The sequence below is a fragment of the Pocillopora damicornis genome, chromosome 3 (assembly GCF_964200805.1).
Source record: "Pocillopora damicornis chromosome 3, jaPocDami1.2, whole genome shotgun sequence".
Lineage (NCBI taxonomy): Eukaryota > Metazoa > Cnidaria > Anthozoa > Scleractinia > Pocilloporidae > Pocillopora > Pocillopora damicornis.
Genome location: NC_142672.1, coordinates 10027714 through 10040035, shown reverse-complemented (window position 1 = coordinate 10040035; position 12322 = coordinate 10027714). Strand labels below are relative to the sequence as shown.

At 38.0% G+C, this 12322-nt stretch overlaps 2 protein-coding genes across 7 annotated transcripts; one reads left to right on the top strand and one right to left on the bottom strand.

The window, feature by feature from the left end:
- Window positions 1–1922: 1922 nt before the first annotated feature.
- Window positions 1923–4478, top strand: LOC149048161 (uncharacterized). 6 transcript variants are annotated; one of them, XM_089201650.1, is made up of 5 exons: window positions 1923–1968; window positions 2138–2222; window positions 2690–2772; window positions 3457–3755; window positions 4234–4478. In XM_089201650.1, the coding sequence occupies exons 4-5, from the start codon at window positions 3485–3487 to the stop codon at window positions 4332–4334; spliced, it is 372 nt and encodes a 123-aa protein (XP_089057776.1). In that variant the 5' UTR covers window positions 1923–1968; window positions 2138–2222; window positions 2690–2772; window positions 3457–3484; the 3' UTR covers window positions 4335–4478. The 6 variants fall into 6 exon arrangements, with proteins under 6 accessions (XP_089057776.1, XP_089057775.1, XP_089057773.1 ...); XM_089201649.1 differs by lacking the exon at window positions 2690–2772 and having other exon boundaries at window positions 3461–3755; XM_089201647.1 differs by lacking the exon at window positions 2690–2772.
- An 857-nt stretch (window positions 4479–5335) lies between these two features.
- On the bottom strand, window positions 5336–7627 carry LOC149048160 (uncharacterized). Its single transcript, XM_089198938.1, has 3 exons — window positions 7534–7627; window positions 7073–7376; window positions 5336–6948 (listed from the first exon to the last, which is right to left on the bottom strand). The coding sequence occupies exons 2-3, from the start codon at window positions 7359–7361 to the stop codon at window positions 6845–6847; spliced, it is 393 nt and encodes a 130-aa protein (XP_089055064.1). The 5' UTR covers window positions 7362–7376; window positions 7534–7627; the 3' UTR covers window positions 5336–6844.
- Between the last annotated feature and the right edge of the window lie 4695 nt (window positions 7628–12322).

The following is a 12322-nucleotide window of genomic DNA, read 5'->3' as shown; positions in this document are numbered from 1 at the left end:
GAAAAAGATTTATCAACAGTAACAGAACTATTTAAAGAAAAAAAAGTGTCGTACATCAGCCGTGCTCTATTTCAAAGTTTACACAAAACTTATTAAGCTATCAAATGAAGTTCTTAGGTTTCTATTTGCTAATCACACTAAACAGACGCTAAATCGACGTCATTAAATTGCTGCACTATTCAACTAACTTAATGTCACTGTCACGCAACCTTTTAATATCAAAATAAAATCGATTTCTAACCCTAAGATTTCTGATGCGCAATCAGATTTCACATTAACTTTGGGTTACCTGAAAACAGCTTCGAACGACCCGACCCTACGCAACACAACGAAACCTGTCCACTTAAAAACGGCTGTGAAGGTACACTGATCCTTACTTTATCCACAATTTAACCGTTCAGCTCCAATGAGAGACCAAGACAGAATTTCTGCTTACAATATCAATACATCAAGTAGACGAATGATGATAACAAAGAAAAATATCACTTAGGAGATTATTGATCCAATACCAAATGCTCCGAACTAATATCACAAGATTCATATAACAGACAGTAAGGAGAATCACTGATGAGATCTTGGGACTTGAAGGGTTTAGGGTTTCAGCGCTTTGGTATAGAGTTTCTGTTTCAGGCCTTCCGGCACGTACACACTCTGATGGCAGTATCAGCTACTGCGGAATTGGGAACTTGAAGTTCCACTTCCGTATCAGCAGGTTAGAGATAAAGGAAGAAAATTCTTCCTTCTGACTCTTAAGTTATTACGATGTCCGATGTGATTCAGTTGGCAGAGATATGTAAATAAAGCGAGCTTCTAGCTTCCATCTGAATTGCGTTCATACAATACTACATATAAACTGACAAGGAAAAACACAAACTCTACCCTTTGACATTTAACAATGAATAATGCAGAAATTCTGTTTTTAGGCACCAACCAGGTAAAAGAAGAAGCATGCAGAAAGGAAACTGGGACATTGGAATTGAGGCTTGTCTACAATTTCTCCATTTTGTTGTTAACAGAGTAAACACGCTTTGCAACTACGAACGTCTGTGTCCACTTTCTACCATAATGGAGCCCTATCTATTGCCTTCAACTCCCCACCCTCTTGCGCTCAAACAAACAGCTCCTGCCATCCCGTATAATTAGCTAGTAATGCCACCGCCATATCTCTCTTTCTGGGCTTTGCGAGATGGTAACGTCGCAGATTGATGCGTAACGCCGATTGATGCGTGACGGAGGAACTTGGCCCAAGGTGAAACGCTCTTCCGTGAAAAAGCTTCGGCGTAGTGAACTTCTTCACAGAGTTCGCAAATGCTAAACAACAAAGCGTCACTGTATTTATATTCCCGGTGAGAGATATACTCGACAAAAAGTGAAAGTGGCGTTCTGAATGCCGAAGAAAAAAAGAAACGCCAAAATCTCATGTCAAATTTTGAAAGCCGAATTAATGAAGCCACATATTGCGATGAGACAAAGAACCTCCGAGTTTTATTATGCAGAATGCTAAAACACGAATAGGCCAGAAACTGACAGCTCGGAAGTTACAGAATCTTAGCATTTTGGAAATTAGAAGTTAAAACGAAAGAAAATGGTTTGAAATAGCTAAATCAAACAAATTTAAATTATTACTCAAACAGTTAATGATAGGCTGCAATGATACATTTACCTGTCTGTCTGAGGCCTTTCGCTGCGTGCGCACCTTGATGGCTGTCAGCCACTGAGGAAAAGAGTACCTCAAGGTACACTTCCTCAATAGGAGGTTCAGAAATAAGGAAACGGATTGTTAGCTTTGGACTGTTATTAGGTAACTCTGGAGACACATCAAAACAAACTAGCATCCGACCAATTAGTTTGTAGTATCGGTTATCCGCGTGACGTAAGTTAACCCTTTCCCTATTTACAGCTAAAAGTGCTTCAGACCTAACATAATTGCTTGGTTGGCAGAGGAGCATAAAGGGCGATCAGTTGAAGGTGAGTAGTTTGGTTCAGATAACGAAGTTATGATGAGGAAGACCGAGAAGGACAAACTTGCATTGTATAGTTTAACATCATTACTGTGATAACACTACCTTTTATTGTACGTGTGTGGTGTTAATAATGAATTAAGTTACCGAAGCGCGATCGATTTTTGTCTTCTTAGCTTAGGTCAGAGATTAAGAATATGCTGTGTTCCTCGATTGAAGATCACCTATTATAAATTCATTACAGTTTCTTGGCGTGAAGTGGTATGTTAATCTGACGTGGAAGAATCCTTTAATACATTTGTGCCCCATTACAATTATTCGAAGTAAAAGGAAAACGTATGATATTCGGTCTCGGAGCCATTTTCGTTGTGTTCCCAATCAATTGCAAAGCCATATTCAGACTAATTAGAAATGATTTGCGAGGAAAAATACGGAAACAAACGAACAAACGAACAGACAAACCAAAAAAAAAAAAAACAAAAAACAGCCAGATATTCTTAAGGCTTTATCACGGGTTGTAGATATGATGTGGAGAATGGCACTCGCTCGCTCGCTCGCTCGATTGGTCGATTCCTGTAAACTTTTTTTCGATTTTAGGCTTTTGAGTGCATTTGATAGTTTTTGGCGAGTAATAAACAAACGAAATGGCGACCTTTGTTGCTAAGAATAGTGGTAGGGTGAAAAAGAAGCCAATGATAATCTTAAAGGAGTTTTTTTTTTCGTTTAAGTTTCAACAAGCGGCGCCAGCGACTGGCAAGCATGCAAGGATTCACACTGAAATAACAGAACAACCTTCAGTTTTCATAAAATTGTAATTTACAATCCTTGAACTTGAAAACAATCCGAAGATTCATTGAAAATATCACTAACTGCGAAGAACAATTTTCTTTTAAGTTTCAAGACAATTTAAAGATTCAAAATAAATATTATGTACTAAAATGCGAAAGTTATACACCACAAAATTGATAAATAGGCCTGAAATGAAATTCTATCTTGTTCTTGATTACACGTTGTTTAGCACGTGACTAAAATCTACCCAGGCGGAGATCCAAAATGACGGTGGCAGTCTTGGCTGAGTTATATTACTCAAAACCCGTTCCCGTTTGTCTCATTTGATAAAGAGGGAATCGTTAATGTTTTCATTAAGACAGTATTGCCTTGGTTTTCTAATATTTACAATGATAGACAGTAAATTTCACTTTTCACCCACATTTACTTCCAACCTTTTCTTTTGAACCAGAAACAAAAATGTTATACGTTTAAAACACATGACATCATCCACCCTTGTCAAATGTAATAGCATGATCATTTCAATTGTAATGCCTTCTTATCCCAACGTTACATTGTTTCTTTGCTGCGAACACTGAACTACTGCTCGTACTCTAGATAGGACAATCAACCACAAAATTCCCTAAACCAGATAACATTAAACATAATCCAAAAAATCATGTGTCAATTCACGAGTTTGCTCACAGAGCACTTTGATTTATGTCAGGTAGCTGTCACAGTTCTTGGTTTTCAAAATGGGATCGCTGATCCTGAAATTAGTGTACATTCTCACTGCGTTGAGCATTGCTGCAGATTTACTTCATTTCGGAGGCTTCAGGTTCAACGCAAAACAATATGGCACTGAGATTAGTGCGCAATCGTCCGCCCTGTTTTTTCCTGGGGCTCATGGTTTGGCGTTCCGGTTGGCAAAGAGTGCGATTAAAGCTGCCAAGAGAAAGGCAAAGAACCAAGCCAAAAAAGCAGGAAAGGCGAAGAACAAAGCTAAAAAGACAAAGGGAGGTGCTGGTATGTGATACGAAGAGGAAATTTATCCGTTCACACCTAATGCTAGATTGTATCCTAAAGCACGCGTGCGTGTCAAGGGTCTAATTGATTCTATTGTCATTGCGTGAGGGGAACATGACAACCCGATTAAATATAGCGTTCAAAGTATGCCTAGTTTCCAGGCCCCGCGTCCTTGCAGTGTTTTCGAACTGTTGCAAACTTAGACAGAAGTGTCGTCTTTTGCAGATTTCTTCAAAAATGTATAATAAAACAATAACTGGACTAGGTTTTTGCATGACACGATGAATCATCAAACCTCGTGTCTGTGTTATCTACCGCAACCTCAGACTTCGACAGACAACTTAGACCGCAGTTTTGATAATTCAGTTCTACAGTTGCTGAATGTCAGAGCATGAATGACGGTGGATATTTCATTTATGGTGTTCAAGACATGAGTTTCTGAAAAAGTCTTTTTTCTCTCTCTCTTTCTCTCTTTCAGAGCACACCAGTAATGCACGCAAAAGTACTAAGGGTAAGCACCAGAAAGGACAAGCCAGAAAGAACAGGGACCAACAAAGATCGAATAAAAATCGGGGATAAAATATCAATTTAGTTTATAGTATTGATAACTATGGAAGCTCAATCTGATTTAACCTAGATTAACTTTGCCTAGCTTGGTCATTGTAATTGGATAGTAAAACACGAAGCGAAACTTACTCAATTAAATTTTCCTGCTATTACAAAGTCATGGCTTCTTACGCTCCAGTGTCATAGAAAATCGAGGGTTGGATTTCGGTCCTTTATATAAGGCTCTTCAGGATTACTCCCTTGTCGACATACGATATTTGGCTTTGGCTGAGTTCAGTCGACTCGCCTCATATATCAAAAACAGCGGACTGCCGGCCATTAGGTGTTTTCAGCTCGAGGTGAAAAGAGTGTCGCTTAAATTTCCGTTTGAACGATCGACTCCAATGGCTTGCGTTTCACCACCCCAACTATTACTCACTATTTTTTACTCAAAAAATTGTACTCAAATCACGAGGAATTACTCTAGTGTCCATCTTACTATTGCCTGTTCCCGGCACTCGGTTTTTGGGGGCGAGTGAAAAAGATGGGAGAACGAGGGAAGTACGACAGGGGGACTAAGCAGACACTCCTTTACAGATCGACGACAATTTTGGCGCATCCGCGAGCGCTTCCCCTCCCCTTTTTTCATCGATTGAGAGCCTTATACAATCTTATCAGTCAGATAAGGAAGGAATGAGACCCGAGGTTCACAAGGCCCCTTTTTCACCGGTTTAATTGTCACAAGTAAAGAGATCGACCCAGTAGTTTTTCCTTGACTCATTTTTTGATTAACAGAGCAGAACGATCAACGCTACACCCTTAATTTGCTAAGGAGCAAAAGCTTCACAAAGGACATACCGAAACAAACCTCTCTAATTCTCCTGCCTCTCAAATCATTTTCATGTCCATCCATTCCTCACTGGTTTTCGTACACATCAACCCCCCCCCCTCCCCCACCACCTCCTGGTGAGTTATTGGATCATAAGGACCAAGTGGCATACTTGGTACTTGGTTGTCCATTAGCAAACGAAATATTTTAAAGAAAAATAATGTTTATTAGTTAAGTGCATCTTAGTCCGTTTTCCTACGTATAAAAACTTGTAGCATTGACCAGTTACAAAAAGCTATAACGCCGAATGCGCAATGAAGACCTTTTATGATTTGTTTAGCAAAACTCGTCTAATCTTTGGTTATTGTCAGTATTACAGCTGGGCTTACATATAAACCGACACCTCATTAGTTTTTGCAGAGAATTTTTAGGCTGGGAAATATTAGGCGACACGAAAGAGGAAAGGTCGCGACAATTCACTTCTTGTTCAATGGGGATGTGGAAGTCTCTCATCCTGCCACATCTTTTTTTTGATCCGAAACAAGTTGCACAATTTTTTTAAATGGTTTGAATTAGAATGTGGCGCGCGTAACAGGATGTCGTTTTCCAATCAGGCACCAGTGCCGTAACACGATCGGTGTCCTTATAGATTCGGAGCCCCCAGCCCATTTCCATTACCGCAATGTGGCAAAAACTGAGTTTATGGTCATTAGCTCGCGTCAAAAAATGCAGTCTTTAAATGACAAGACAATAAATGTTAATGTAGAGGGCGTCAAAATAAACCAAACAGATCATAGCAAAGCTCTCGGACTGAACATAGATGAAAACCTATATATCCTGGAAGGAACACATACACGCAACTTCAAAAAAGGTCGCTTCCAGTATCGGTGCACTTAAGCGAGTCAGACCTTTTATTTCAATGCATATCGCTATCAAAATATATAAAGGTCTTATCGAACCACATTTTGACTACTGCAGTGTTGTTTGGGATGGCTTGTCTCAACAGCTGTGTGAGAAACTACAAAAACTACAAAATCGCGCTGCTAGAGTAATTACTAAATCAAGTTATGATACGAACTCTGGCTATCTTCTCAACTCTCTCAGCTGGGATAACTTATCAGTCAGAAGGACGAAGCAAAAGGCAAATTTAATGTACAAATGCGTTAATAAGCTCGCCCCAAATTATCTTTGTAACATGTTCACTCCGAGAACTCTGCCCTTTGATCTTCGTGACGCAAGTCAAAAATTGTACTTGCCAAACCCAAGAACTGACTACCTGAAGTGTAGCTTCAGTTATAGCGGAGCTTCTCTTTGGAACGATCTTCCTGAGGATATCCGCACTACAAAATCTCTACGCAACTTCAAGAGAAGAATTGATAAATGGCTCTCTGTATCGGACTCCACACGGCGAATTTGTAAACCAGTTAATAGAAAATTTTACTTAAGATAAATTTCTCCTTTGTTTTCTATTGTCATACTGATATTTTTACCGTGTTTTAAATAAAGTTTTCATTCATTCATTCCGCAATCGAATAAGGCGCCCCTCCATCGAAAGTATGATTGTAACAACTAATTTTTTGAAGCAACGCATGTGTACCAGTTTGTCATAGAGCCCTGCCGTAGTTATATGTCGCCTAATATTTTCTTGATTACAAAGAGGAAGTTTAGTAAAGTGAGTGCAAGTTCAGCAACTAACAATTCAGTAATAAATGGTTTATCCTCTACGATTTCCCTTGGCGCGTTGTCGGTCCCTGTTCTTTCTAGCCTGTCCTTTTTGGTGCTTATTCGAGGTACTTTTCCGAGCATTTTTGGTGTGTTCTGGAAAAAAAAAAAAGGAAAATGTTGAGAGAAAGGAATCTTCCCTGATATTTTTTCTTCATAACAAGAAAAGAAAGGAGTTTTCATTGACTGAATGAGCACTTTTGATTCAATTATCACTTGCCTGCACCCCCTGAACTCTTTCTTGATTTATTTCTGCTCCTTCCGGCCTTTTTGGCTTGGTTCTTGGCCCTTTTCTTAGCAGATTTGATTGCACTCTTTGACAAATATCTCCCTACCCACGGCCAAATCGGCGCGCCACTCGCCCCAGGGAGAAACAGGGAGGAAGACTGGACACTTATCTCGCCGTCATGTTGTCCCGCGTTGAACCAAGAGCTACCGAGATGCATAAAATCTGCAGCAATGCTCATTGCAGTCAGAATGTAGACAAATTTTAGGAACAGCGATCCCATTTTGACGATCAAGAACTGTAACAGATAACTGAAATAAAAAGAAAATTATTGAAACAAACAATTATCCGGTACAAAATAAAAATGATATGATTAGAATGATTAAAAAATAGGCTCAAACGTTAGCCTTCGGTGACAAAATATTCCTATTTTAATCCGTGAACAAACTACTTACCTCGTTCACCGTTCTTTGCTCGTCCTTCTACTCTCACCTATCTTCAACAAATATGTGCAGTAGAGTGGTGACAACTAAAGCCCTTTAAGGTTTTTTTTTCTCCCTTCACGTGATAGCCGGAAGTAAAATCTCGTTGGTCGGAAGTTACTCTGTTTTGAAGTGTTTCTAAAGTTGCCTTAGAGACACCCACACAACAATTTCTTCCGTTGCAGAATTAAAAAAGCTAAACTTGCGCTAGAGCTAATACAGTTGAAGTGCAAACGTGCCGAAAGGTCAAATAACTGAAACCATACACTGAAAGACCTGAAACGCCCAAATATTTTTTAGACTTCCGCTTTATAACCAATCTATTATTTTCATGTAACCTACATAACTTTCGGTCCGGAGCTTTTATCAAATTCACTTATTGGGTTAGACTGAATGAGGAGTTCAGAACGTGGACAGTTCTTAATACAATAGTGTCATTAACGCCGTTGAAGACTGCAGATTTTCATGACGGTGACCCTTGACTTAACAGTGGTGTGTGGAAAAATAGGAACAAGGTCATTATATCGGCCCAAGTGTCTGATGTACCGGTAGCTTACCCTCTTGGCCCGCTGGTGGTACCGTTTTAGGTCAAATATAGCAAAAATGATTACTTGCTAATATTTATCAGCACTTGTGGGTTTGATCATTATAGATACCGCTAAACCATGAGTAAGAGAATAATTTATTACCTCACTCCTTTGATTTTTTATTCTCGAAAATGCATCTGCTTTGATGCGTAAGAAACCATTCGGTCAAACTCAGATTTATAGCGTCTATTTGTTACCGAGGTCACTTAGACGAAATTGACCAATCACATTACAGAAAATGAACAGTGGAAAAAAAAAAAAAAAAGGAAAGAAAAAGGAAAACAAATCAAAGAAAGAACTGTAGAGTAAAGCAAGCAAAGAATGGCTCGTTTCCTGTAATTGATAACCCTTTTGGTGTTACTGTTAGAAGAATTACTCCCTAACACTCGGTTGAATTTTCTTTATTTCCTGGTTGAGCTCCTGGTACAATTCTTACTCTCGGGAACTAGCCCAGTATTGACCTTATTCACCACAGTTCAATTTATTTCTTTCGACATAAGTCCACACTGTTCTACTTTGCTATATTCTCTAATTGAAAGATGCTGTGCACCAGCTTATAAAGGTGACACCAAAGGTGCCACTTCTAAGCTGTCAATCTTCTTACATCGCGATCGCTCCGTTTCAGCCAGCAAATCACGTTAGAGTACGTACGACAGTTCCTGCATACTAAGTATGCACCTTCGAATTGTTTACGCAATCACAAAATCATCTTCTACCTTAAATTTCTTGATTTTACGGTTAAGATCGGCCAGAACGAAGACAAGATTGATAATATGAAAATTATAATTAACCTATTGGCAGAATTGAAATTACACTGGAAAAAATAGTTTACGAGAAAATAGCATTAGAAGATTGTTATATAACAACAGAGTAAACAGAAAATTCGGAGAAGAAGGGGCGTACTTAAGGTACCGCCCCTAAGAAAACTACGTGTTATTCGCATAAGTTAAATAATTACAAATTCAGTGCGGAGATGAAAAAGCATAAGCTATTTATAATCAGAGTCACCATTTTAAGAAGAGGTGTTGAAGGTGTCAACTTAAAATTTAACAAATATTCTGGAATCGTGAATTTGACTTAGAATTTGACCAAAAAAAACCAGTCTGAAAGTAATCAATAGTATAAGAAGAAGGAGTTTCCAAGAATTCCTGTGCGAGGTTAACTTTTACCAGAAAGATTTACAACTAGAAAATTGACATAATTAAAAACATAGCTTATCACAAAATAGTACAACAAGATCTAATCACCGTAGAGACGGAGCAACTGTTTCCGTACCAAATTCACAACCGCAATAAGAAAATTAAAAGGTGAAAGAAATTGTACTTAGATGAGATCGCCAAAAGGAATAAGAAATAATCAACCTGTCTTATTATAATTTTGTATCGAATGGCTTAAAGTAATATTATATTTCCATTCTTTTTCCCAACACCAATATAAGGAAACCCTTACAATATTTCAGATTAAATATAGTTCTATTTTTATCGTTTAACATTACTAACTTCGGAAAAAGTAATCACTCTGTTTCTAATTTCATTGTATTTTATATCACAGGGGCACGTGAATTGTGCAATTTTACCATAATCATGACATAAAAAGAAACCATCAGTCGATAATTGAATCACCTAAAGGCCTTAATGAATTTTTGTCATCGTCTAACTCCCATCGGTAATATTGAGTATCTTCATGTAAAGGCACGGAGACAGGAATGAGATCAATATCTTGGAAATTGGTCGGCAAATGTTTTCATTTTTTATAACTAAAATTCGTGATTCGAAGTATAATACAAGCTTGGACAGGGAGCTGTGTTTCTGATAGGATGAAGTAATAACCCTTTGCATTAATTATAAATTATGAATTATAAGAAATTTGCAAATCTTAACGTGGAAAATTCCACTGTTCGAAGCTAATCGAGCGGCTTTTGCCATAAATCCTGAGTGATCCAAGTATTCACATCAATGTTGTCATAGAGAAATATGTAGAGAGATGAACGCCAAACGTGAATTTATCATCTTATCAGCGGAGTTTCCCTCTTTTGATCATGATATTGATTTAAATCAGATTTGCCTAAATTGAAATTCTTATTTTGTTTTTTTGCGTTTTTCTCTGAAAATGTTATTGCAGTAAGGAGTACGGTGTATATCGTATTTGTACAAATATCGGTAAAGTTTTTAGGAAATAAATTTGACCGCATACATATAGGTGACCGTGCTCTTTCAAGAACAAAAGATAATTGTACCTGTTTAGCTCATCCATTGATTGAAAAACAATTCTATGTTCTGGGAATGCATTCGCGCTTGTTCGCCTGATTACGCGATTTTTATGCGCAGTGCAACACTGAGGAATCACCTTTAAGCAGTTTGTTTGCCATTAATTTGGGTTTGTAATATTTATCTTTCTTCTAGTTCGCTGGAGGGTAAACTTCCATTGTAGTCGAATGACAATAAATAAAAAAACGCTCTACAGACCTCACTCATATCACCCTTGGCCTCACGTGATACAAAAATGCACAAAGCCGAGCAAATCATTTCATCGGTTCCGTTAAAAACAGCTCGCTAAATTAAACAGTAAAATTATCTTTTTTTAAAGGCAGTTTTTTTTTTATCAAAGTTTCTATGATACGCTGATCACATTTTCCTGTTTTCTCTACAAGGAAAAGTTAAGATTTTTAATCACGCAGACGAGGGGCGATGATGAAGTGATTTTGAATGTAGCGTCACGGCAACCATTGAGAAAATCATATTTTGGGTGTTATTAGGCACGAAATAATTTGTTTCAAACGCATTCTTCTTTCTTTAGAGTGTGCTACGCCCAATAAGTAGAACAACGAAGATACTCCGAAACAAACAGGAAGTGACATCGGGTCAAAATCGGGTGAAGTTCGGTATTCTATTTTTACCCCCTTACACTCGTAACCCTTTTATCCTTTTTACATTTCCATGACATATGTGGCTTCCTCTTCTGTTATATAGGAGGCATTAGCCATAATAATACTCACCGATCCGAACAATGGTGCGCAGGAGGCGAGGCCCCACTTGACGGCAACAAATTCAGTTTTTATTTTGCAATCATAATTTGTAACGTGTTCGGGAATCAAAGTACTTTCCACTCGAAGTTCATTTCGTCGCTTTCAAGGTTGAACTAACTATTGTTTTCCAAACCAGGTACATTCGCTTTTCATTTTGAGGTTCAAAAAATATATTTCAATCGGGATGGAATGGAAAAACCAACTTGGAAAATCTCAAAGCAGCCAATTGCTAAGAAATATTGCTTTCCAAGCCATTTCTTTACCGACACATTGAATTTAATTATACGAATAGTCAGTCACGCAAATAGCTGTCACAACATCATTTGCGCACTTTGCAATATCTACCGTGTCCTTTCTTCTAATCGGGCGCATTGTAACTAATGCAAACTAACTCAAAGGTTAAGACAAATCAAAACAATTTCAATCCTCTATTGGCAACACCAACACACACCAACACCTTTAAAGCCTTTAGATCAAGGACCATATATTTGGTCCAAATTAGAAAATGGTATGCGTGAACTACCAAGCCTTAGTATCTTTAAAACTAGAATCCGTAGAGTTGACCTGGTCAGCCTAGTGGAAGACAGTGGCAACTGCTGCAATCTTTGCAGCACGTGATTTTTTTTAATTATCTGCATGGTACAAGTATTTTTATGTTATCTGAACACTGTTGATATTTCTAAATATTTTAAAATTTTAATGCATAGTTTATCGGCTGTATTGTTACTTATTATGAAACTGTACATAGTTTTTTTTTTTATTAATTTAGTAATAGTAGGTGTCCCCAATTAGCTCTATGAGCTAAATACATTGACACGGTAATAAAGATTTTATTATTATTATTATTAAAGCATTTCACTGTAAGAAGAGTTAGTTTTGGGCTGCAGCACTGCAGAAAATTCTTCAGAATCTTTGGGATAGATACAGATCAGCAGTATTCTAGAGCTTGAACGTGGTGATGGACTGAATATAGGAATCAAAGAAATACTTTTTCACGTCTTATCATATTTTTTTGACTCAAAGATGGATCAAGGGTTCGAAGTCCCTTGTTCGACAGTAAAACGTTCCACTGGGATCACGATCCCATGAATTACGACGATCAATGTTTCTTTTGTACAGTATACTCGGCAACCTCGTTTCCAAGGTCCTC